Genomic DNA, 22,948 nt, shown 5'->3' on the forward strand with positions numbered 1-22,948 from the left:
TTAGATACGGCCTCAAAAATTTATGGTAAAACCATAATACTCTATCTTGACAGTTGGGCCTTTGAAGCAGGCATCATTCCTGGAGAGCAGAGAGGTTTGGGGAATATTACTCAACAGTGGACACCTCTCTGGCCCTTGGCTGCAGCAAGCCAGGCGTCCTTTTAGTTAGCAAAACTATGTTGCTGCTTTGTCGACTTTAGAGATGCTTTTGACCTGGTGACCAAGCTAGCCTGTGGCACAAATTAAAAGATAACAATATTCCTCGATATCTTTTGGAATTCAAACAGAGGCTTCATTTGCAAAGCTAGGTTCAAGTTGAGCTGGATGGGAACGGCATTCTATTCAATAGGATTCCTATTAATAATAAACTATGCCAGGATGTGTTCTTTTTATTTCGGACCTCCCTAGCAAATTATTTGCGATAAATGTATTTCCTCTAAAAACTGGATGTCAGGACGTCCCATGCCTAATACATGCAGATGATCTTATCCTTATGGACTATACACCAGTCGGCTTGCAACGAAAACTTAACAGCTAAAACAAAAGCTTTAGTTTTTCCCAAAAGGAACAAAGAAGTTTGTCTCTCCTGTCTGAATGGAGCATGTTAGGGTATACAAGTACTTGGGTCTTTATTTTTCTGATGACGGATGGAACAAGCACCTGAATAAGTTAAAACCTTTCTAATAGTGACAGTAAAGCCTCGACAATAGAGTACGGCGGAGTAATGTGGAAAGAGTGGGGTTGAAGACGTTTTTTATTCCCCAAAATTCTACGATTCAGGCCATACGGCCTGAATTTGGTATTAATCTCTTGAGACTTATTAGCAGAAACTCGTACTCTGAGATTTTTATCTTTTCTAATTAAGAACAATGTTACTCCCAAACAAATAGGGAGTGGCTCTCAATACCGTTGACATCTACTTCACACCTAATGGTTACATTTATTAGCAACTGTTTATTTCAATTTTATGTTTTTAATAATGATTCAATGGCTACGGTGAGAAGGTCAACCTTTGCTTATTGAAAATGCAAAAGCTCTCAGCCTACTGGCAGATAAGGCCTACTTGCTGATCAGAAGAAGTGTAGCATACTCTATTGACCGGCAGAAGAATGAGGCAAAAACTTTTACTCACTACTTGGGCCAGCCCGCTAAGGAGAATCCCTTTTCATTAGATTAGGATTCATCGAAGTCAAGGTCTTTGCTCATGTGCACTTGGTGTGAAATATTCTATAACCCCCACAGGCTCCTTGATTATTTACACTTTAAAGAGCTAAGAAAATGGACTCTTCGCCCCTTTTTAAAACGGTACAGTCTACTCTAGGACAGAGCACTATATTCAAAATGAATAAGTTTGATGTCACGGTTGCACTTTCAAGGTTTATTATTGCTATTCAAAAATACTAGAATTATAAGCAGAAAATATTGTGGTCTTTATTGTTCCCAGCTAGAATTAATACTTTCTGGACGTGGAGTGGATACTTAGTTATATGTTATTGGTCCATGGGGCTCCTGACCTCACGTTTTGAAAGGAATATGACCAACCGCCTAATTTTATGTTGTCATTTTTAGGTCTCGCCTGAGCCAGCACATGCGCTGCCCAGGCGAGACATTTAGTGAGTGGGCTTTAAAAAGCCTACCACAGCTTTTTGTGTGGCATACTGCGTGCGGTTACGCGCACAGGTACGAGCAGAGGCGCCATCTGGCTTTCCTCTTGCTCTCCAAAGCGCGCGCCTCGCTCCGCCTGTCTTGCTCGCTCCTCCCCAACCACAGAGCGCGTCTCACGGCCGCGCATCAGCGCGCACTCCTCCCACTTGTTTACTTCTTCAAGCCTCAAACATTCTTCTTTGAAAGGGTGTGCGTTTCCGGCAATTGAAGGCTTATTAATTTTCAAGCGTGACCCTCTGACCTTCTGTGTTCTTCACTCTGCGTGCGATTGTTATTGTGCACGTTATTGTCTCTGTGTGAATTTGTTTGCGTTTGCGTGTCCCTGTGCGCATTCCTCTATGCACTGGTGCTTTTGTATTTTCGTTACTCTGTGTGGATCTGTCCCTGGGTGTTACCGAGTGCATCCTGGTGTGCGACTGTGTGTGTTCTTGTCCCTGTGTGCAGTTTTTTCCCTGTTTGCATGTCTGTGCTTGCGTTTCTATATGTATTGATCCTTATGTATTTTCTTTCTGTGCATGAGCCTGTCCCTGTGTGTGCATCCCTCTGTGTCGCTCTTATTGTGTGTGTTCTTGTCTGTGTGCATTCATTGCGTGTCTCCTTCGATGCACCGGTCTGTGTTTGTAGGTATGTGCCATTGTCCGATTTCCTGTTTGCTGGTACCCTTATTTGTCCCTGTCCATCCTGTGTGTGGCTGTTTCTTTTTTTGTCCATCCCTATTTGCCTGCCGTGTGTTTGTATATGTACTGATGTCCCTATTATGGTCTCATTTGTTTGTGCTTGCGAGCGTCTCGGCAGTGTTTTTGCCCCTGTGTAAGTGTCCTTGCTTGTTTGTGTGTTTACATCTATGACTTTGTTCCCGATTGTGTGTGGATGTGTCCCTGTTTATGAAGGCAAGTTTATTTTCCTGTGTTCGTTCCCAGTTTGTATCTACATGTGTTCTTGTGTCCGTTCCTGTGTGTCTGTCATTGGGTGTGCTTATTTATACGTTCCACTACCCCCCTGCTTGCTACCTTGTTTCTGTGTGTGCCAGTTTTTGTGTGTGCATTCTTGTGCTTCTGTTTGTGTGACGACGTGAACTTTCTTTTGCTCTGCGTGTGTCCTATATGTGTTGCATTTTTCATCAGAAACTTGGTAAAATTCACAGGGTCCATTCCTTTAAACCTTTTCCACACAAATCTGGGTCGCTTGTGGGAGAATTGCACAATGTACTCTCAGGATCCCTAGCCACAAAGTCAGAATCTGCAGAGGTTTCGGTACAGAGATGTACTCTGCGGCTGCACAGTATCAACTACGTGTTTGAAATGCTGCCAGTAGTGGCACCGAGTGCACAAGAAGTGCCGGTTCCCAGCTGCACTTTTGCTGGTATTCACCAATATGTGCTATGTCTTTCCCACTCTCTCGTGCAGTACTGAGTTCACTCCAATCACAAGTAGGGCAGGAACAAAGCTCACACCTATTGTAAGTTGGTCTGAGAAAAAATAAGTTTTACCATGTAAATTGTGTTCTATTTAAGGAAAAAAGGGGATTTAACTTGAGGCTACACCATAGATTTTCATTGATGACGTTTCACGCTAGCAGTGTTGTGGACTATGTGTATCCAACAGGCAGTCTGTGACAATCACACATTTACTGGGCGTGTGCATGGGGATTCTGGATAGAGTGTAAGGAGGGGGACATCTGCATAAGTTGCAAATGTATGACTAGGTCTGCGGAGATAGTGCTGCGATGCTGAAGCTATCATGACTGGTACCCCTCCTATATGACTCCCGGTGGCTCACACCCGCAGAAAGGAAACCACCAGACTAGAGACGAACAAGTGTAACAAAAAAAAACCAAGATATAGCAAATATCGATAAAAATCACACAGACAGACACAAACCTCATGAAAAGCTAGAAAAAGCATTGGCATAGCCAATTGGTCTCCCCTTTGGGACCTTATAAGTGTTTAGTCATGCAACAGTTGATGTTGCACCAAGGATATTGTGCTGCATAACTAAATACTTATAAGGTCCCAAAAGTGAGACCTATTGGCTATGCCAATGCTTGTTCTAGCTTTTCATGAGGTTCTTGTCTGTCTATATGTGATTTTATCAATATTTGCTATATCTACAAGATGAATTATTGGAAATATATGTATTTGAATACTACTACAACCATGAATTTTAAATAGCTTTCTTCCAAAATATTGTATCTAAACTATAAACTACCACAATACCCTGAAGTTAAGTATACACAGGTAAGTATTTTTGTTTTATTTACATTCTTAACTCCACATCTCTTTAGGGTATGTAGTTGTGGAGTAAGGAATAGTGAATATACACACATACATTCACTAGATAAAAACAGGCTAAAGTAACGTTCTATTAGGTGAAACGTTCAGTAACAACGTAATGTTTTAAACTTTAAAAAAAATAAAAAAAATTCACCAGCTATGGTTATCTCGTGTAACTATAACTCATGCCCCAAGCTATCCAACTCACACCCCACCATGCAGTTCTCATCAATTTCATTGCAAATATTGCAGTGAAATTATCAATGTCAGATTTCATGAGTGATTTAATATGCAGGGTAAGTAGCAGAGCACTGCGATGGTGCGAGTTTATAGTTACGTGAGTTAACTATAACTAATGATTTTTCTTTTAGTTTAAAGTGTTACGCTGCGACTGAACATTTTACCTATGTCACTTTCATCTTTTGTTTCAGTAATATTCTAGTTCTTTTTGGGGTCAATATAAAGTATTATTCTATTGACATGCGTAAAGCGAACCCCCTGCTGCGCACGCCTGGGGGTTTGGCTGCAGCCAAACCCCCTTGGCCCTTCCCGCTCCCCACCTAACACCTTATATATAAAGCAGATCTATCATCTTTCTTCAAAAATTACCAATAATTTTAATCACATCTATATTTCAATAATGCACACAATGCAAGTTATTGAATACTTTTAGTTTAAAAACATTTGTTAAAAAATGTATTTATGGATTTCTTTTTACATTACTGCTACATTTTTGGGGGAAAAAGGGGAAAATAAATAGTACAAGATAAATTTGTTTTTTTTTAATAAAAATTAAATAAAACAAACTAGGTCTGAGTTGATCTTTTAATATTTTACACTCCAAAAAATCCAATCATAAAAATAACCCAAAAAATGCCTTCCATTTTGTGTCCTGAAGATGTATCACACAAAATACAACTATACCATCAGCTCCTAGGTGGAACTGCAGTCCTAGCTGTAGAGCAAAAGCACCAGACTGGGAAAAAATTAGGATCATTATGGGAAGCTCCTTGAGGGGGTAGTGAATAATAAATGGAGCGGCTACGGCTTCACTTTTTCCCCACTGAATGTAACTTTTTTCTGGGTGTCCATGACCCCCAGTTTTTTTTTTTTAAATATATTTTTGTTAATTTTTATATACTGGAGTGGGGGAGTCCCAGAGCCCCTTTGGCCCCATGCTCTTGCAGGAGCCGGCTTTATTTTTGTTTTAATAGGAGTGCGCATCCGAGGTACACCACTGCTGGCTCCTCATTGGGGGCTCCGGGGAAGGCCCAAAGCCCCCCACTAGCTCCCGTGCTTGCACCCATCGCGGGTGCAGGTAGCGGCACTGTCCACCCAGCAACAGCAGTTTACAGGGGTCCTGAAACTGGGGGGTAGGCCCCTTTAGTGGGGCGTCAAGTGAACCGTAGGAGGGAAGGGTTTATAAGCATTACACTGATAAGTGCTTTGTTTTAAGCGTGGAAGAAAAATGAGCGGCAATAAGCCGCTCTGTGATGAGCCATCACTAACATCTTTTGTCATTTATATCCTAGATGGTAGTATGTGTTAAAAGGGAAGAGACTACAAATGGTCTTCAAACCCCCACCCCAATTGCTAATAATCACACTGTGAATACTTCTATACGTTAGTAAGGCCTGTCTGACCAGAATAGTAGTTTGGCAATCATATTTGATTGCATTTGTAAAACTGTAAAAGAACTTAACTGCAATTGTTCTTACCCAAACCTTACCTCACAAAATCAGGGGCCCCTCAAGGCTATATCATCCCACCCATGCTTTTCAACATCTACATGAAGTCATTACCAGCAATGAATGAATTTCAGCTCACTTGCTATAGCTATGCAGATGTGACAAATACTCCTTAAACTGGAAAACCCCAAAGACATTGGAAATTCAAAAATCTTCCGTTGCGTCCGAGCCGTTGATCAGTGGATGACATGGAGCCATCTCAAATCGAATGCTTTCAAAACTGAAATACTCATGTGGCGATTGGAAAATTATGACACTGCACCTGGTTCGACGATCTAGGACCACCTCCTAAAGTATCTAAGGAAGTAAGAAACCCAGGAGTTACCATGGACTCCAAGTTATCAATGAATGCCCAAGTGGACAAATTAGCAAGATCAAGCTTCATTACCATGAAAACTTTGCGACGCATCTTCCCCCACTTGGGATTTCCAAACATGGTCCAGAGTACTATCTCTTGTACTGACTAAAATAGAGTACACCAATGGTCTCTACCACTGATCATCTTTATCAACTATAAAAAGACTACATCAGATTCAGAACTCTGCTGCCAGACTACTCCTATATGTAAAGCCACATGGGCACATCTCCCCCGTTTGGAGGTAACTGGTCTCCAGTTGCCAGAACATCCGCCTTCACGCTGCTTTGCATCACCCACAAAGCAATGCATGGAACAGGACCACTTTTCATCGGGAATAAATTCACCAAATATATTCAAAGGAACCTCCGCTCAAAATTGACACCTTGCCTCAAAACCCTACTATAGAAGAATAAAACCAAGTGATACATCTTTCTCTGTTCAAGCAGCTATGCTATGTATTTCAATTGTCTCCAAGCATAAGATGCACAGATAACTATCTTACCTTCAGAAGACTTCAAGAGTTGGCTCTTTCCTACATACTCAAACACTGATGTACAACATATCCCAGTGTTCACATTCATAATTTGAGTATGTATCTAGATATGTCTATTTCTTTGTACAATTGTGTTAGAAATGGGGGTCTCTAGTTGACAATGGTTTTGCACCTTTGTCCAAGTAGGGACCCTTCTTCCTAGTCAGGATAAGGGGGACACTACTAAAAATAACCCCTGCTCACCCCTTGGTAGCTTGGCACAAGCAGACAGGCTATCTCAGAGGCAGTGTATAAAGCATGTGTGAATACACAGTAAAAACACTACAAATGGACACCACACCAGTTTAGAAAAAAAGCAAAGCTTTATCTAAACCAACAAGACCAAATGCCAAAAAGCCAACATACAATCCTGTAAAAATAGTTCCTTTGCAAGGTAACCTTCAATTTGAAAGAATAGCTGAAAAACACAGTTGCTCCGTCCAGGGCTACTGTGACGCTGAAAACAACAGAGTCTAACAGTTCCAGACAACCACGTCGGTACGGGACAACTAAAGCATCAACAGACTCGTAGACAGTGCCTTTCTCGTTGCAGTCGATCCAAAAAGGTAAGAGTCAGTCAGGGCAACCATCGTGGTTACGATGTGAAGGGGAGGAGGTGCAGCGGCTTAGTGACGGTCGTCCAACAACGTCGGTGAGGCCAAGACTTACGATGCAGACTGAGGTGGTGTTTAATGCGGTGCTGACAGGTCGCGGTGCAGGAGACGGAGACAGTCGGTGTTCGGGTCAGGCAGCGACTGTGCCAGTGGCGTCCGGGCAGAGTGAAGCGTGGCAGTGCAGAGCCCACAGGACGTGGTGCAAGCAACAGCTCGGCGACAGTCGCCCAGCGGCGCTGGTGAGACCACGGATGCAGTGAGAAGTGCGGCGGTGCCTTTTGCACACGGAACCAGCAACTGACTCAGTGACAGATTGGCTGCTCTTTTCTTTTGCGGCGACTAAAACCAGCGGTTCTTGAACGAGGGGCAAGCTCTACCTTAAGCCCTTGGAGATACTTTGTCAAGCAGGATACACTCAAATGCACTACTCTGCCTCACCCTATCCCGCTCTCAATATTTGATCTACAACAACTCTAGGACTTATCCGAAACCTCATTCTACTATTATGATCTACAAAATAACCTTTTCTAGACTCTTCCCTCCTCTATCACCCCTTGGTTTACTACAAACTTCATTTTACTATGATCTTCCAAACAACTTTTTCTAAATTCTTCCCTCCTGTGACTCATTCCAAACCTCATTTCACTACTATGATCCCCCAACTTTTTACAAAATCTTCCCTCAGGTATCCCTCCTGTGACTCATTCCAAACCTCATTTCACTACTATGATCTCCCAGAAAACACTTCCTAGACTCTTACCTAATCGGTTTCTCCATTAGCCCATTCAATCTAACTAACAGACTTGCATGACCACTGCGCAAATGAACTCCTTTACATATACTAATCCACCAATAATTGTTTTTGTGTTCTGGAGTAGCGTGCTACTCACTGAAAAACACTGACGCCTCAACAGGGGTAAGTGCTATATAAAATTCAATTACAATGTTTAAATCCGTATCGACCAATTTGTAAGAATAATTGTGAAAAATACTGTGGGGGCCCAGATTTTTTTGTTCACGGGGCCAGGAGGACTAAAATGTTTGAAGACCACTGGCTTATTGTATACAGTCTTTGCAATTTTTATCGAATTTGTTAACCACCAGACGTCACTATTGCACTGCGAGTGAAAAGCTGAGGAGGTTATATTGGGAGCTACTCTTAAAAAGAATTAGACGTCTTTATAGTCGAAAATTTTGAAATAGAAATGTTTATTGCTTTTGAACCCTTATTTTAAGGAAACAAAGAAGAGGTCACCACAGATGAGGATGGTGCATTTATTTAACAGGAGGGAATGTTTAGAACTAGCGAAAATATCTCTAACTAGTACCCTCCCCTCCCCTCACCTACACGGTCCTTCAACCAATCCTTAGGCTTCGATTCTCACCCAACACTTAAATATCTTCCCCAGATCAAGCAGCGGAGTGCAAACACGGTCAACAGAATCTATAGCCTATCAATCCCAATGAAAATTTCCCAGCAGCTCAATATCCTGAATTTCTTCACAATTGCCTTACTCACCATTGTTGGCTGCTAAATCCACTCTTGCACCATCCAAATCTGTTCACTCTGCTTCTTAGCTCATTGTAGGAACCAAGAATTTCAACCATATCATGCCTGTTCTCATCTACACTAGCCACCGGCTAGAATAATCTTCAAGGATGCCAGCATATCCTAAAAGGCTCTTCGGGGCATCAGCTCGCACATCTTCACAATGAACTTTATCACTGAAGATGTTTGGGCTAAGACGAGCAAATTCGATTTAAAGATAGACATTCTGAAGAGTAAAGAAATCAAAAACATTACAACAGGCCCTTCATGCGCAGCACCGAAACTCAAAATTCATTGTTTACGTTTCTGGGCTATTGTCAGACACCCATGGACTAGTACTTTGATTTAAAGATAAATAAATAGAAAGGCTCTACATAGACAACACAGAGGACAGTACACAGGCACAGTAGCAATATAAACTGCATTGAGATGGAAAATAATGTCCATCCTATATACATATTGGGTGTGAGGGTGAGAATTCAGATTGCAATCACTTAAGAGCAAAGGACAGCAACCTGAAAGTGACATCAGGTATTTGAGGTAATGGAACAGTGCTGTGTTTTGGAGGCCAGAGTACAGTTAGAGGTGCTGGGAGAAATGATTTAGGCTAGGGATGTAGGTTTGAGTCTTAGATATGAATATTTAGAGATGCTAGATGTGTACAGAAACTTGAATACCAAGAGCAGGCCAAATAAATAATTGACGGGGAGGTGCGAGAAGGGGAAAAGGAGAAAAAAAATATTTTCTGTGAAGTTCAGTTATTTACTCCGAGTAGTGTAGGCAAAATCATAGGTTTTCACATTAGTGCAGCTTGACAAGGATAAAGTTGTCGATCAGTTTTATGATAGTTAAATGTAAGGTATGAGCAATGTTGGATTTTGAGGTGGAAAGCTATGCCTGTTAAGGTGACAAAAGACAAGCTGACATGCAACTGTAAAACTATATCTTCTGGGGCAAAATAATATACAAGAGGGCCTAACGCCTTATGTTGTGGATAAAATTATACTATGAATGGCACAACTTAGGGGAGAGGAGTTGGCCCAACGGCTAGGGCGCTCAACTTCGGACCTGAGGAACTGGGTTCGAGTCTCGGTAATGTCGCTAAACATCCTGTGATTCTGGGCACACCACTTAATCTCCCCGTGCCTAACAACGAATGAATGTGTGTCCTAATGTAACTTAACTGGTGCGTTGTGAAGCGCTCTGATACCTGATTGGATTCGGGTCAATTTCACGCTATATAAAAAACTCTGCAAAAAAAAAAAAAACTCAGAAGAATCAATTACAGTGCCATTCAATGCCAAACAGCAATCAAGCAGTTGGCCACATACTGTCGAACATGCATGCTATTGAATGGCAAGTTGACATTTTGGTATCGCCAGCAAATGTGAGGCTGGAATTGCAAAGAACAGGCAAAGACAAGAGGTCTGACTTTATAGTGGTAACGCATGCAAGCACAGCCACGCACAAGTGGCGTTTCCATGCAAAAGACGAATTAAAGCTAGACCGTTAGGCTTTGCCGAGGCAGTTCTGCTTTAAAAAATGAAAGCCAATGCAAACAGTACTGTAGTATAAATAGGTCCGTATTTGGAGACAGGAAATCGCACGCAAATGTCATGCACTTTGCTTTTGGCAGTATATTCTACGTCTTCAATCCTCCTGCATGTGTTTTGCCATGCACCATCAAGAGAACAGAGTTCATCTATTGGCACTAAAATAATGCAATCATTTTAAAGTTAGAAGTTCATATCATGGCAACGGAAACTCAACCTTTCATCCTTCAGTCAGTGAATTAAGTGCGATAAATTAAGAAATATAAATTTTAATTATTTACAGCTCTTACGAATGTCGCAAGTGTGGGATGAAGTGCCACATAAGAACAAGCTGATAGTAAAGAAAATGCCAGGAAAGGCAGCCTACGTAACAATGCATTAAAAATGCAATAGGTCTCGCCTTATATTAAGTTAAAGCCATTGTTTTGCTATACAACAACATTAGCAAAGCAATTGGCTTTAACTTAATCAAAGGCGAGACCTATTGCATTTCCAATGCTTGTTTAATGTATATTCAATCATGAAACACTCGTCCATGTACGCATCTGAAAAATAAACAAACAGCGCCACCATATGGTGGACTGTTATACGTGCCGGCATAGAGAATTAAGTGCCAATGCTGAATACTGGCAAACAAGGGCTCAAATTAAGCACTGTGGTCGAGCCCCAAAACTATGAAGTGTCTCAAATGCAGCGAAGGAAGCCAGGCTGGCAGGCGCGTGCTGTACGGGCTCTCAGAGGGATTAGAAGAGCAGTAACTGCTGCTTAGTTGGCAGATCTCCGTTGCAGTTGCCTGACACCAATCGGGGCTGCACATATAGAAAAATGTCAATTATATACTGCGTTGTGCTTTATTTATCTACTACATAGTTAACGCCCACCCTTGAAATTAGGGCTCAATAAATAGAAGCGGTTTTATGTACAGAGCTGAGTAGCCCTGCTTTGGACACCAAGTATAAGCACATACCCAATATACACAGACACAGCCTCATGGATACGCACACATACATTCCCAAAACACAGACATACCTATGCAGATACGTACGCATGCTCAAAACGCACAGATAAACATACAAACAACTCTGATATGCGCAAACGCACACACTTGCATGAATACACACCTACCAAAAAACAGAGGCAACAGACACGCAGACCGTCACAGATACACAAGCGCGCCCCATACACAGATCTCACTAGGTCAATGCTTTCAACAGCGATTGATTACAATATGTCGCGTCAGCGAGAGAGGGGACAAATGCGAGTGAGGATGACAGAAAGAGACGAGGTCTGGGTAAATGAGCGAATGTTGAGTCGAGGTGTTAAAGAGCATGTGAGAAAATCACTGTGAAGCTGGGTGAGTGAGTAAAGGCATTTGCCTAGTGCTCGTCAGGACACATAGGGTTTGAGCAGTCAGCGGTAGAACACCCATCTTCATATCAGATGATGCCAGGGCATTTTTCTAAGGTAATTTCCATTGCTTTATCGCCTCAAGCTTCAGTTGTCATCTGTAATTAACCCCATTTCTAAACTCACCTTTGTAGAGACGCTCAGGCCACCGTGCAAATCATGCTTTCACTAAACACAACACTCATGGTTTGTAAACCCATTTACTGCTTTGTTTATAGTATTTTAAAGCACGTGTAAAGAATCTTCACTATCTAAATTACTGCAAGCGGGCTCTGGCTCAGAAGGCACAGAGGGTTTTTCATAGTCATTCTGCATGCCAGACGGTGGGAGTGATACTATGGCACTATTTAGGAAGGCCTGGTTCATCTAGCAGAAGGTTGCACAGTTTCCAAGAGCATGAAATGCGCGTAAGATGGAAGTCTCGCTTGCCCCGCATGTGTCGTCGCTCCTCTGATCTGCAGTCTCCGACGCTCTCCCACTAGATGGGGCTTTTGTGTTTTCGATACCACTGACGCCTGATTACTGCTCGGCTGAAGTCGGATTTACAAACACGGCTTTTCAACTTTCGAAACGTTTTATTTTTCTTTCTCCAGAAATGCATAGAGTTAGTCAGTAGCAACCTACAGGATGCTTTTTATGCATTTCAAAGACAGCAGACACGCCAGGGGTCGGGTGCCCATTTCACACGTTTCCGCCATTTTAAATGGGCCACATTATAATGCACGGGATCTAACCTTGCCCGCTAGCGTAATGCTTTCATGTATCTGTTTGAGATCAAGATTCACGGACACCTTTCCGTCATGTGCGCCACAACAGGGAGCCCAAACAGAAAGCTCCATGCACAATTATATAGATGGCTGCCCACGCATCTCAAATAACAAGCACGGTCCGCTTTCACTTTCGCCGTTGTAAAAGCTTTCTTATCTTTATGGGGCCATGTGTTTAAACACATGGCCCCATAAAGATAAGAAAGCTTTCGCGACGCACGGAAGGCAGACGAGCTCGTCCAAATGGGATGGCTCAAAAAGCCGAAGGAAAACGTCATGAACAGCTCTTTTCCAATGGCTGGCCACCGTTTACCATAAACGGTGACGCGGGCCAATGGAAAAGAGGGGCGGGGCTTAAAGCCTTTACAGAAAATACCACAAAACATTAAATCTCGCCAGCGAGACTGCACATGTGCGCAGCCCACGCCAAGCGAGACCTAAAAACAACCCAAAATAGAAAATAAGTAGAACATTTGTTTTAAATTTACACAACTACCATGCAAATGTTTCTTTTTCCTCCTTATGACATTGCATATATTTTGGGAAGGAAAATTTAAAGTAATTGTAGGTAAGCAAAAGCAAACTAGAATATTTTTTTTTTTTTTTTCACATTACATTTCAAGAATCGACTAAAGATGCAATATTCAAAAATGCTCGCCTCTACTTCAAAGGCCGTCTCCTACCTCTGTTGGTAGAGTGTAAACAAATGGCCTCTGGCTTTTGAAAGCCTTATACTCTGTGTGGAAAACCAACTATCCAGAATGAATATATACAAATAAAAGGAATGGAAAGGCCATGCTATTTGTCCTCAGTAGGTAAATGCTGTCAACAAGCGTAATTTGAGCAACATAAAAAGGGAGCTTTCAGGAGTACTATAGAGGGGTTTGATGCCACACATGCTGCTAACCAGGAGCACAGGTTTTTATTGGACAGAAAATGTGTGCTTCCACAGAAAACAAGGATTGGCATAGCCAATAGGTTTCGTCTTTGGGATCTTATAAGTATTTAGCCATGCAGCAAATTATCATAATACCCATGAGAAGAAAAAAACTAAAATAATTAAATGAAAACGGTCTGATAATCATAAACTATCTTCCGGAGAAAGCCTGGAGCAATTAAAGTTTGTGATGCACTTAAAAACAATCGAAAGTGTGTTGCAAGTTATGCTCATGCAATGTGAAAGCAACACCTTGGTCCACAGCCAGTTACTCTGCACAAACACACCACTTACATTTTACTCTTCATGTCAAGCCACCAACAAGAAGCACAGTAAGCTGGACAACAGCACACCATGCAATACTCCGCTACCAAATAAACAGCCCAGAAACCAGCTACCTTTCATATCACTTATTGACTTTGACCATGTGGAGCACTCCGCAGCCCTTTGGCTAGGTATACAAGGTGAAAACGTTCAAATACTAGCGCATGGCCCTTCCAGAATCTCAGACCACGTACAAACGGGTAATACATTCCTCTAAAAAAGGTGACAACCTTCTGCTCCTCCGCCAGAAGTGGTACATTTCCTGACAAGCTCATCTTCCTGCCAGAGTTTGCTATAGCACTTCATATACGCCACACATTATTTACAGATGCTTTAATTTGCCACAATTGTACACTCTGAGCTGTAGTAGTAGGCACTGCATCCAATAGAAATATAGTACAAAGATATAGGAAGCAATACTTCGTTAATGGTAACCTCAAGAACGCTCAAAAGATATTTGAATAAACTAAGCCATCTAAAACTCGTACTTCCCATTCCCACCTATTGTTCTCATCGCCCTCAAAGACGGGACTTCAGGACTGGGAGGCTCGCTGCTCTCTCTGGGTCGGCTACAGCGCTGGGGGGGACAGCAGGCTCCATGCACTCAGAAGCTGGTAATTTAATGATCCTGCTCGTGAGACTCAGACGCTACACCATTAGCACCGGACCGAATTTAGAATGCAAGCGTAGAACGCTACATAGCAGCCATATTGAGTGTGTAAGTAAATAAGGCCTACCTATTATAGATAGAAAGCACAGCAACGGCTATTTCGGTTTTGAACACAACTAGATTCGCTCATTTGCTATTTGGCGGGAAAGTCTAAGACCACAAGATAAAACAATTTTCATAATTTGACAAGTACAAATAAAAGGAAACAAATCAGTATTTACATTATGCTGGCAAGTGTTCAGTTATTTTAATAGATTTCAATTAAACAAATTTTCTAACATTAAAGAACTTAGATTTAATATAGCCGCATTTTTTAAAAAACAAGTTAAATTAAAATGTAATGCAGCAAAATTAGAAGGCAGCATGAAAAGAAGATTGAGCAACTCCTGGCACCAAAAGTGGTTTTCTTTTCTGGCCTAAAGCAGCTTCCAGGGATCCCAGCTCCTGCCATGAACATAATGAGTGTACGCTGAGAGGGACGGGGGCTCAGGGAGAAGCCGATACGGCACTATGGTTTTTTTTTGGGTGATGGTTTTGTTTCAGCCGCCACAACCAGTTGTCCCCGCCCTTCCCATATAGCCACATTAAAATAAAACAAGTTCAAAATGTAACGCGGCTGAAAAAGAAAGGGGCATAAAAAAATTAAAAAAAAGAAGAAGAACAAGCAACACCTGGCACCAAACGTGGCTTGCTTTTCTGACCTACATCTGCTTTCAGTAATCCCGTCACCAGCCGCAAACGTAGGTGGAGGCTGAGAAAGGCCAGAGTTCCGAAGACTGATACGACACTCTTTTTTTTGTGTTTTTTTCTGCCGCCGCTGTGACCCATAGCCCCCGGCCTTGCCCATGCAGGCAATTATGGACAGATGGAATGAAAAGTAGGACGAGACAAATTTTTTATTTTTTTAAATGCACTAAGATGCGGAGCTCAGAAAACTCTAGCAGGCAACGAACAAAAAAAATATAAAAAATAAAAAACAGTGCCCCAAAATGAATATTTAAGCGCTATAATGGAACAATTCCACAAGTTAGGTGCTGCTCCATGGAAGGAAACAAATGAGCACAAGGCGGGACAAAGAGGAAGATTACCCACTAGCAACCAAGCCTTTTTAAAGGACAATTGAAGTAATGACCAAAAAGGCAATAGTTGGGCTATAAGCCCACAGAGTTAATACAGCATGTCTCGAAGAGACAGCGAATGCGCTGCCTCACCTTTTGGTTCCCTGAAACACAGGATTTAATTGGGCCGAAATGTATATGCTTCCACTAAAAAGAGTGATTATATTTTTGTATTGTACTTTGTGGCAAAGCTTCTACTCAATACAGAATGACTGAATTGGTTCTGGCAACAGGCCGATGATCATAGCTATAGGTCTGATCTCTTTATTTTGAAATGTTATGATTAAAGGCACTAGGTCAGATATATTTATTGTGAAAAACAAAGGTTAAAAGTGATAGACATTTAGGTGTGAATTAAACAGGTGGTTAAGTGTGGAGTTTTATTATTCTATGTTAAAGCTTACAGGTAGGTATTTTTCAGATGGTATCCCAGATTACCGTAGTTGGCAAGGGTTTTGGTGTTGATTACACAGTGTGACAAACATCGAATACAGAACATTTCCTCTGTAACAATATATTAAAGGCAATAGTCTTTCAAAGATAAAATATTACACTATGAAACCTGTAGGCAGGTATTTTGTTACATGGAATCTCACAGAATATCTAAACAGACATGGGTTTTGGTGACCCAGACAAAAAAAACAACTTAGAGTTAAACAATTTAAGCTATTAATCTTAATTATACTCCATTTGTTTGTTTTTTTATTGTTTTCACAAATTGTGTACACGTGAATTTATTACAGTACATCTGATTGGTGCCTTGTGAGAAGGCTTTTGATCAACACAGTATGCCTGTGTTGGTTATGGTGACAAGCCAATGATAAAGATTGGATGCCTGATTGCTATAATGAAAAGTTACACTAAAGGCAGTAGTAGGTCAGACATTCATTGTGAAAAGCATAAGTTAATTGTAATGGGCATTTAAGGGTAGATTGTTACTACTCTGCATTAAAGCCTACTACAAACCAAGGGTATAGAAGATGTGCACAGTCAGAATACTTTTAGGCCCTCTTTTGAGAAATAGTACTTTGCCAACTGCACTTTTGTATACTATGACTGTATAGCTGATGGTTGCCCTGTGGGAAAGCTTAACCTCAGTACAGGAGACCCAAGTTGGTTATGGTGGAAAGACAATGATCATGGATATAGACCTTGCTGGTTTATAATATGTTATGATAAAGGCATTAATTATATATATATATATATATATATATATATATATATATATATATATATATATATATATATATATATATATATTAAAGTCAATACTCATTCAAGAGAAGATTGTTATTTCTCTGTATTAAAGCCTAAAGATAGGTATTTTGTTACATGAAATGTCATTACCTTAACAGGTTCATGTTAAGAGTCTTCTTAGCTGTCTGCCAGTATCTTGTAATAAAAAAACATTAAGCACATAATCTATACATCCATCCATCCATCCAGATATATTAGGGGCCTTCAGGTCAGCTCTGTACTGCCATTGGTCTGTTGAGTGCCATTTACACTCACTTTTCATCAATTAAAGCATACTACATAGGGTAATGGTTCAGTTCACAATAGTCATTTGCTCTCTTTACAGCACTTTTTGATCACGTGCATCCACCTGAAAACGAGTGTGCAAGAGTGTCAATGCTGGTTGGCCAGGCCTTTTAATTTCAATTTTCTTGCTTTATATTCAATTTGCTAGCCGCTCCATCTTATTTTTTTGTTTCTTAAGAGAACACTATAGCTCTCCAGGCACAGACAACCGGTTCCTTGCATGCCACTCATTTCAACTGCAACGTGCAAAATCCCATATGGTCAGTTCCTCTAACCTGGGAAACCATTATGGAATCTGTCTGTCCAACGTGCATCGTTTTACCATTTCAATATGGACAACACATTAGTTCTAAATGTGTCAACCATGCTGGAAACAGAATAATATAGACTATTTACAATAACTTTGCAAGACAGACACCCACTGCTATGTTTGTTACTGCAAGCACATGCCTACCACGTTTAGGTGGCATTAGGTTTTCTTTTTTCTAATTGCAATTTTTTTACCTTGTATATGTTGTGTGTGTGTGTATTTTATTTTGGATAGGTCAAAAGGATGAATGCAAGAATGAGTCAGTGGATGGATAAAATGGTGCACGAGAGACCGTGTGCATGCGATGACATCGCGAGGGCTCAAACTCAGTGATATAAGAGGCAATTTTATTCATATTGGCAGTGACCATGCTTGTTTAGATCTATGCACATAATGCAGACATTGGGGAAACATCAGAAAAATAAGTAAGGCAGACTTACTGAAACTATAAAAAAAAAAAAGAAATATTTTATATTTGTCAGATGTGTGAATTTTTTTTTTGTAAACAAAAAATCTCTTCAAAAAGGACACCTGTAAACTATTATAGAGCATTTGCAAACATAAGTAAGCATTTTGTGATAATGCAAAACGTGCAGTGAAAGTTTTTTCTCTCGAATAGAATGGATTCTTAGTTTACCAAGCAGTCACTACCAAATTCTGAAGCCAATGCAGCGAAGGAGTCAGACCAATACAGCCAAGTAGGGTGATGGCGAGACAGAAATATCGGTCTGAGCTCATCCAAGATGACAAGATCTCTAAGCAATGGCAGGAGGAGGCTTTGCCAAACAAGTCAACTGCCGAACGGATCTAAACCAAAGCCGTTTTGTACACAGGAAATTGACTTTGAATGCCTCAAAAATATTATGCTGCGTCGCGGAATTATTGCTGTTATGCTTACGTTTCTCGTGCATCCCATTACTTAAGCGCACTGAGGCACTTTGTTGATGTGCTAGGGCACATTATGTCTGATGAGCGAAGAAGGCAAGGTGGATAGGTTGCAACATACTCCATTTATTGGCTCATTGACCCATTAATTAATCCAGGCCCCTATGCAAAAAGACCTATGAATCAGAATGATCTAATGGATTGCCAAGTCTGCAAAATGCATATGCAGGAAAAATGCGTATGGTAATCTAAGACTGAAATATCTTTCAGGGCATATGTGTGGGGAGGAGCTGGCTGTGATAAGCCATGCCGACAAACTACAAGCATGTGAAAAGCTGTGCCTGGACTGAACATCTGCTCAGCAGTGGGTACCCCTGTTAAAAAGTAGTGCTGGGTCTCTGAAATAATGTGTAACACAATGAAAAGGAAGAAATGTAGCAGCTGGAGAGGAGGGGGGACAGCCCAAGCCACTGGATTGATTGATGACAAAGTGACAGACAAGAAGAATGAAGGATGAGAGATCGCAATTTAGTAGCACTCACAGTTAAGGTAATTGGCAAAGATGTCTAGTTTTATTCAAGACTGATGTCCAAAGTAGGAGCTTGACACCATGTGCAGGTTTTCAAGAAAGCATACAGGTTCTTATGGAACAAATGGCAGGGGTTATCCAAGATTGGACCACATAAAGGTGCAGAGGGAATAAGTCGTATCAAACATAGCAAAGAAGGCCTGCACAAAAGAGGAAAAGTGTAGGTCAGGAAATAAAGTTGCTGTGACTTAGGATCCGATAGGCTTCGTTGATATTTATACTTTAATAGTGTGATGGTAAAGGTACAAAGGTACAGTAGATGTGAATGTTGACCATAGGGATGACAAAGGATCAACTGTTGTGGGGCTCGATGCTCAAGAAAATATTTACAGTTAAGTTTGTACCAGGCAGAACCGATGTGGAAACAGGTGTTAATGAGCGTGGAACTAAAGAATAATTCAGAGGCTTTCTAGTTCCTGGATCCTGCCTGCAACAGAGCCAGGGAACCAAAGCAGAAGTCTTTGTTCTCTTGCAGACACTACACAGGCGGATCTCGCTGACTGACTTGGACCACCTTCTGTGATGACAAGAGACGTGGCAATTGGAAACTGCACATCCCTCTAGTTATTCTGGCAACCGGTTGGTAAACGTTGGGCGAGGGGGGGGGGGGAAGAAATAATCAGCTTCCCTGCATCTGCCCTTTAAATCCTTTTCTGGGGTTTGCAAGACCGTTCATGGGGTAGAGTTAGAGCCCTCTAGCTCAGAGGGTGCAAACACTGCTAACAGATTCATAGCGGTCTACACGTGCACTGGGAGATAAGGAAGTTCATGTCTTGTTTCGATTGGCCTTGAGGTAAGGGTAGTATGAACTGTAGATTGGAGCTCATGTTAACTGCAGTCTTTGGATGAAGAACCCGATGCCACGCCAACAGAATGTTTAATCAGTGGTGCACTTTAATGCCCCTGGCACACCTCGTTTGTGGTATGCTGTCAATTGGTGCTAATAGCGGGACAAGTACCACGTTTACGTAGGCAAAGTAACGACTGTTAACACAATAAGGGGTTTACAGCAGACTTTGGGAAACGTGCATTAACAAGTCGGCCCTACTTTTGACTATATTTGTGTATAGAGTGGCACTGAAATTACAATGAATTAGATTCAATGTTAGGACTCCTTTAAGAAGATTCGCGCGCAATGTGGCGTAAGGCCACGATAGAAAGTAGTAAGGGAAACTAGAATCCAGTGTCATACGGTGTCACGGCACCAGTCAGACAAGTAGTGCGGTTTAATTCCGGCGGACAGTAGCAAGCCGCTTAAATGGTGCTGGCCGCCCAGCGCCGAGGTGGCCAATACGGAAGTGACATGGCTTGAAGGGCAGCAAGTAAAGAACAAAAGCTTGAAATGGCATCATCATGTGATCACGAATTGGAATTATGGGATGCGGCGTGTGGGAAGTCAAGACGAGCTAACAAGGTAGATCCACTAGCAAATATTTAAACGGAGCCATGAAGCCCCAATCCTGACTGCAGTCAGACTGTGGGGGTCGACAGTGTTAAACAGTGGACGACAGTGCGAGATCGACACTGAAAGGAAAATAAAGAATGATCTCCAGGGCTTTGGCAGATGCCCGTTAACGGGTTAAGTGCTGGGAAGGAGAACTGATTATCGTGTTTCATAAAAAATACAATGTTCCCTGCCTTCGGTGGCAATGACTAGGTATGAAAGCAGCAGAGAGCGGCGAGAAAGGGAGCCTGCGCTAAGGCAGGCCTCAGCTTCTGCTCTCTTTGCCTTGCAGCAGAAGGGACATGCCGTGCAGACAATGCAGAGAGTCAGAGGCTGCCGCGCCGTTAGTCACGGAGGCCGCACAGCCTGCAACCACCTTGGAGCAGTACAAGAAGGCTGCGACGGCCACCGCCGGCATTCACGAACCGCAGCTACGCCAGCCACGTAAATCTCTTCCTGGCACTGGAAAGGGGGAGGGGGGCAAAGACGCGTCTCGGGGGGTGTGGCGAGGGGACATCGGGCACCGGCCTCACAGGACACATCGGGATCAGCGCCCATTAGGGTAGAAACCAAACCTAGCCCCTAGGTACAGCCCAAGTTCCCTAAACCCTTCAACCCCCTCAAACGTAGAGGCCGCCGCTACATCAGACTGGAAATCCCCGCAAATCGCAGACTGTACCGCAGACACCTGTCACTGCACAGTCATGGCCTCCTTTTATAACGCCCCCTAACAAACATCCCCCACTCCCGATGTGCGCAGGATACCTGCCCCCTTCCTCCACCACAGTCAGACCTTCCAGAACGTTCTGCGCGCTGCCTGCCGCCGGCCCGTTATTCGGCGCATCGCTAGCCGCTCCCCTTCCCTTCTAACCGTGATGTCTTTGAAGAGGCCCCCGGGCGTTGATGCCCACACGTATTTGGCGTCCACATAACCGACAATGGCGGCCTCCTGGCAGCTGCCGTCCGCCATCAAGTTATCCACGTAGCCCTGCCAGCCTGACATCTTCCCACGGAGAGGGTGCTGCGGGCTGGCCTGTGATTCCCGGGGCGGACGGGCTCCTGCGGCGCTGACGTGGGGGCGGCGCGGGCTGCGGACACAGGAGGCGGTTGGGACAGCACGTCCGGCAGCAGTCTAAGCTCCGGCAGGAAGGATCGGGCAGTGCCCGGCGCAGCAGCCCCCGCCCTCCCCTTTCTCCCAGATCCCTCCGCCTGCCACCGCAACCTCCAACCAGGGCGGAGGGATACAGACCAATCACCGCCTCCACGTGCGCGCACAGCCTGCAGTTCCAAAGGGAAACCGTTAGGTAGACAATAAACGGCCATGATGATAGGCCATGAATAGTCCGCGTCGCGCTGCATGACGGTGGCGGCCGCGCTTAGGACGCAAGCCGGGCGGCTTTCAAGTGGCAAAGGCTGGTGCAAGCGACCTATATAGTCGGACTAAATCTCTTCTGCAAAATAGACCGAACAAAAGACCCGATAATTCTCAAAACCCCCCCTTTCCCGCGGCGCCACCCCCTCTCCAGACAGGTCGATAGCCCTGTTGATCCCGAGGAGTTAGTTCTTGAGCAGCTTTAGACATTCTTTCCAGCAAATCCAAGGCGCTACTGTAAGACGGAAAACTCATTTTTGTATTCCTTTTATTTAATTACTTAGATTGGGGGGCGCGCTCGACCCCTCAAAATCTGCATCACAATGGCGCGCTCAGATGTTGGGTGAATCAGGACGGACGGTATTGATCTCACATTCAAAAGACATTTTGTATCCGACATTATTAAAAAAAAAATACAGTCAATAAGAAAAGGGCTGATTTCAGAAGGGAGCTCAAGATCAGTAAATTAGAATAAACTACAAGGTTTATAAAATAATTTAAAAAGTGCAATGTAGAAATTTTGAAAAACAGCTGCAGTCTCATTTAAAAGCATAACATTATTTATTTATTTATTTATTTTTTGCATTTGTAATGCGCACAGATACCCACAAAGGGTTTCCCGGCGCCAGGGCTAAGAGGTCAAAACATAGAGGCAGTAACTGTCAAGGACCACAATTATTTATTAAAAAGCCAAGTTTTAAAGTTTTTCTTAAAACTGGCAAAATTCTCCTCCTTCCGTAAGGCTAAGGGGAGGGAATTCCAAAGAACTGGTCCCAGATGGGAGAAAGATTTCCCCCCCATTCGGGCCAGTTTGAACCTGGGAACCACGAAATTTGCTCCATTTAAAGAACGGAGATTGCGTGTAGGAACATGGGGCCTAACCAATTTTTGCAGGTATTTTGGTGCAGCTCCTGCCCTGATCTTGAACATGTATGTCAAGGCTTTGAACCGAACTCGGTTCTCTACCCTCAACCAATGCAGGTTCCTCAGATGCTTCGAGATCCTTGCTGTCCTAGGAATCTTGCACAGCAACCTGGCTGCGGAGTTCTGGACCAGCTGCAATCTCCTGATCACGGCTAGATTGGAACCCAGGTATAAGATGTTACCGTAGTCAAGCCTAGATGTAATTAATGCATTGACTACGGTCTTCTGGGTATCCACAGGCAGCATCCAGATAATCTTCCGCAGCCATTTAAGGATCGTGAAGCAGACACCAGCCACTTTGTTGGCCTGCTGTTTCATTGATAATGAATCATCAATGCACACCCCCAAATTTCTAGCTTGGGTAGCCG

The 22,948-nt window shown here is 42.8% G+C and overlaps 1 protein-coding gene across 3 annotated transcripts in view; it reads right to left on the reverse strand.

The window, feature by feature from the left end:
- Positions 1-21,547, reverse strand: part of PFN2 (profilin 2) — a 119,287-nt gene extending 97,740 nt beyond the window's left edge. For 2 of the 3 annotated variants that reach the window (XM_085635102.1, XM_085635100.1), the window contains exon 1: positions 21,156-21,547. In XM_085635102.1, the coding sequence (XP_085491228.1) occupies positions 21,156-21,287 (132 nt within the window). In that variant the 5' untranslated portion in view covers positions 21,288-21,547. Of the gene's footprint in view, positions 1-21,077 lie in introns of all 3 variants that reach the window. The other variant, XM_085635099.1, reaches the window with a different exon arrangement.
- Positions 21,548-22,948: the final 1,401 nt, after the last annotated feature.

The sequence above is a fragment of the Triturus cristatus genome, chromosome 11 (assembly GCF_964204655.1).
Source record: "Triturus cristatus chromosome 11, aTriCri1.1, whole genome shotgun sequence".
Lineage (NCBI taxonomy): Eukaryota > Metazoa > Chordata > Amphibia > Caudata > Salamandridae > Triturus > Triturus cristatus.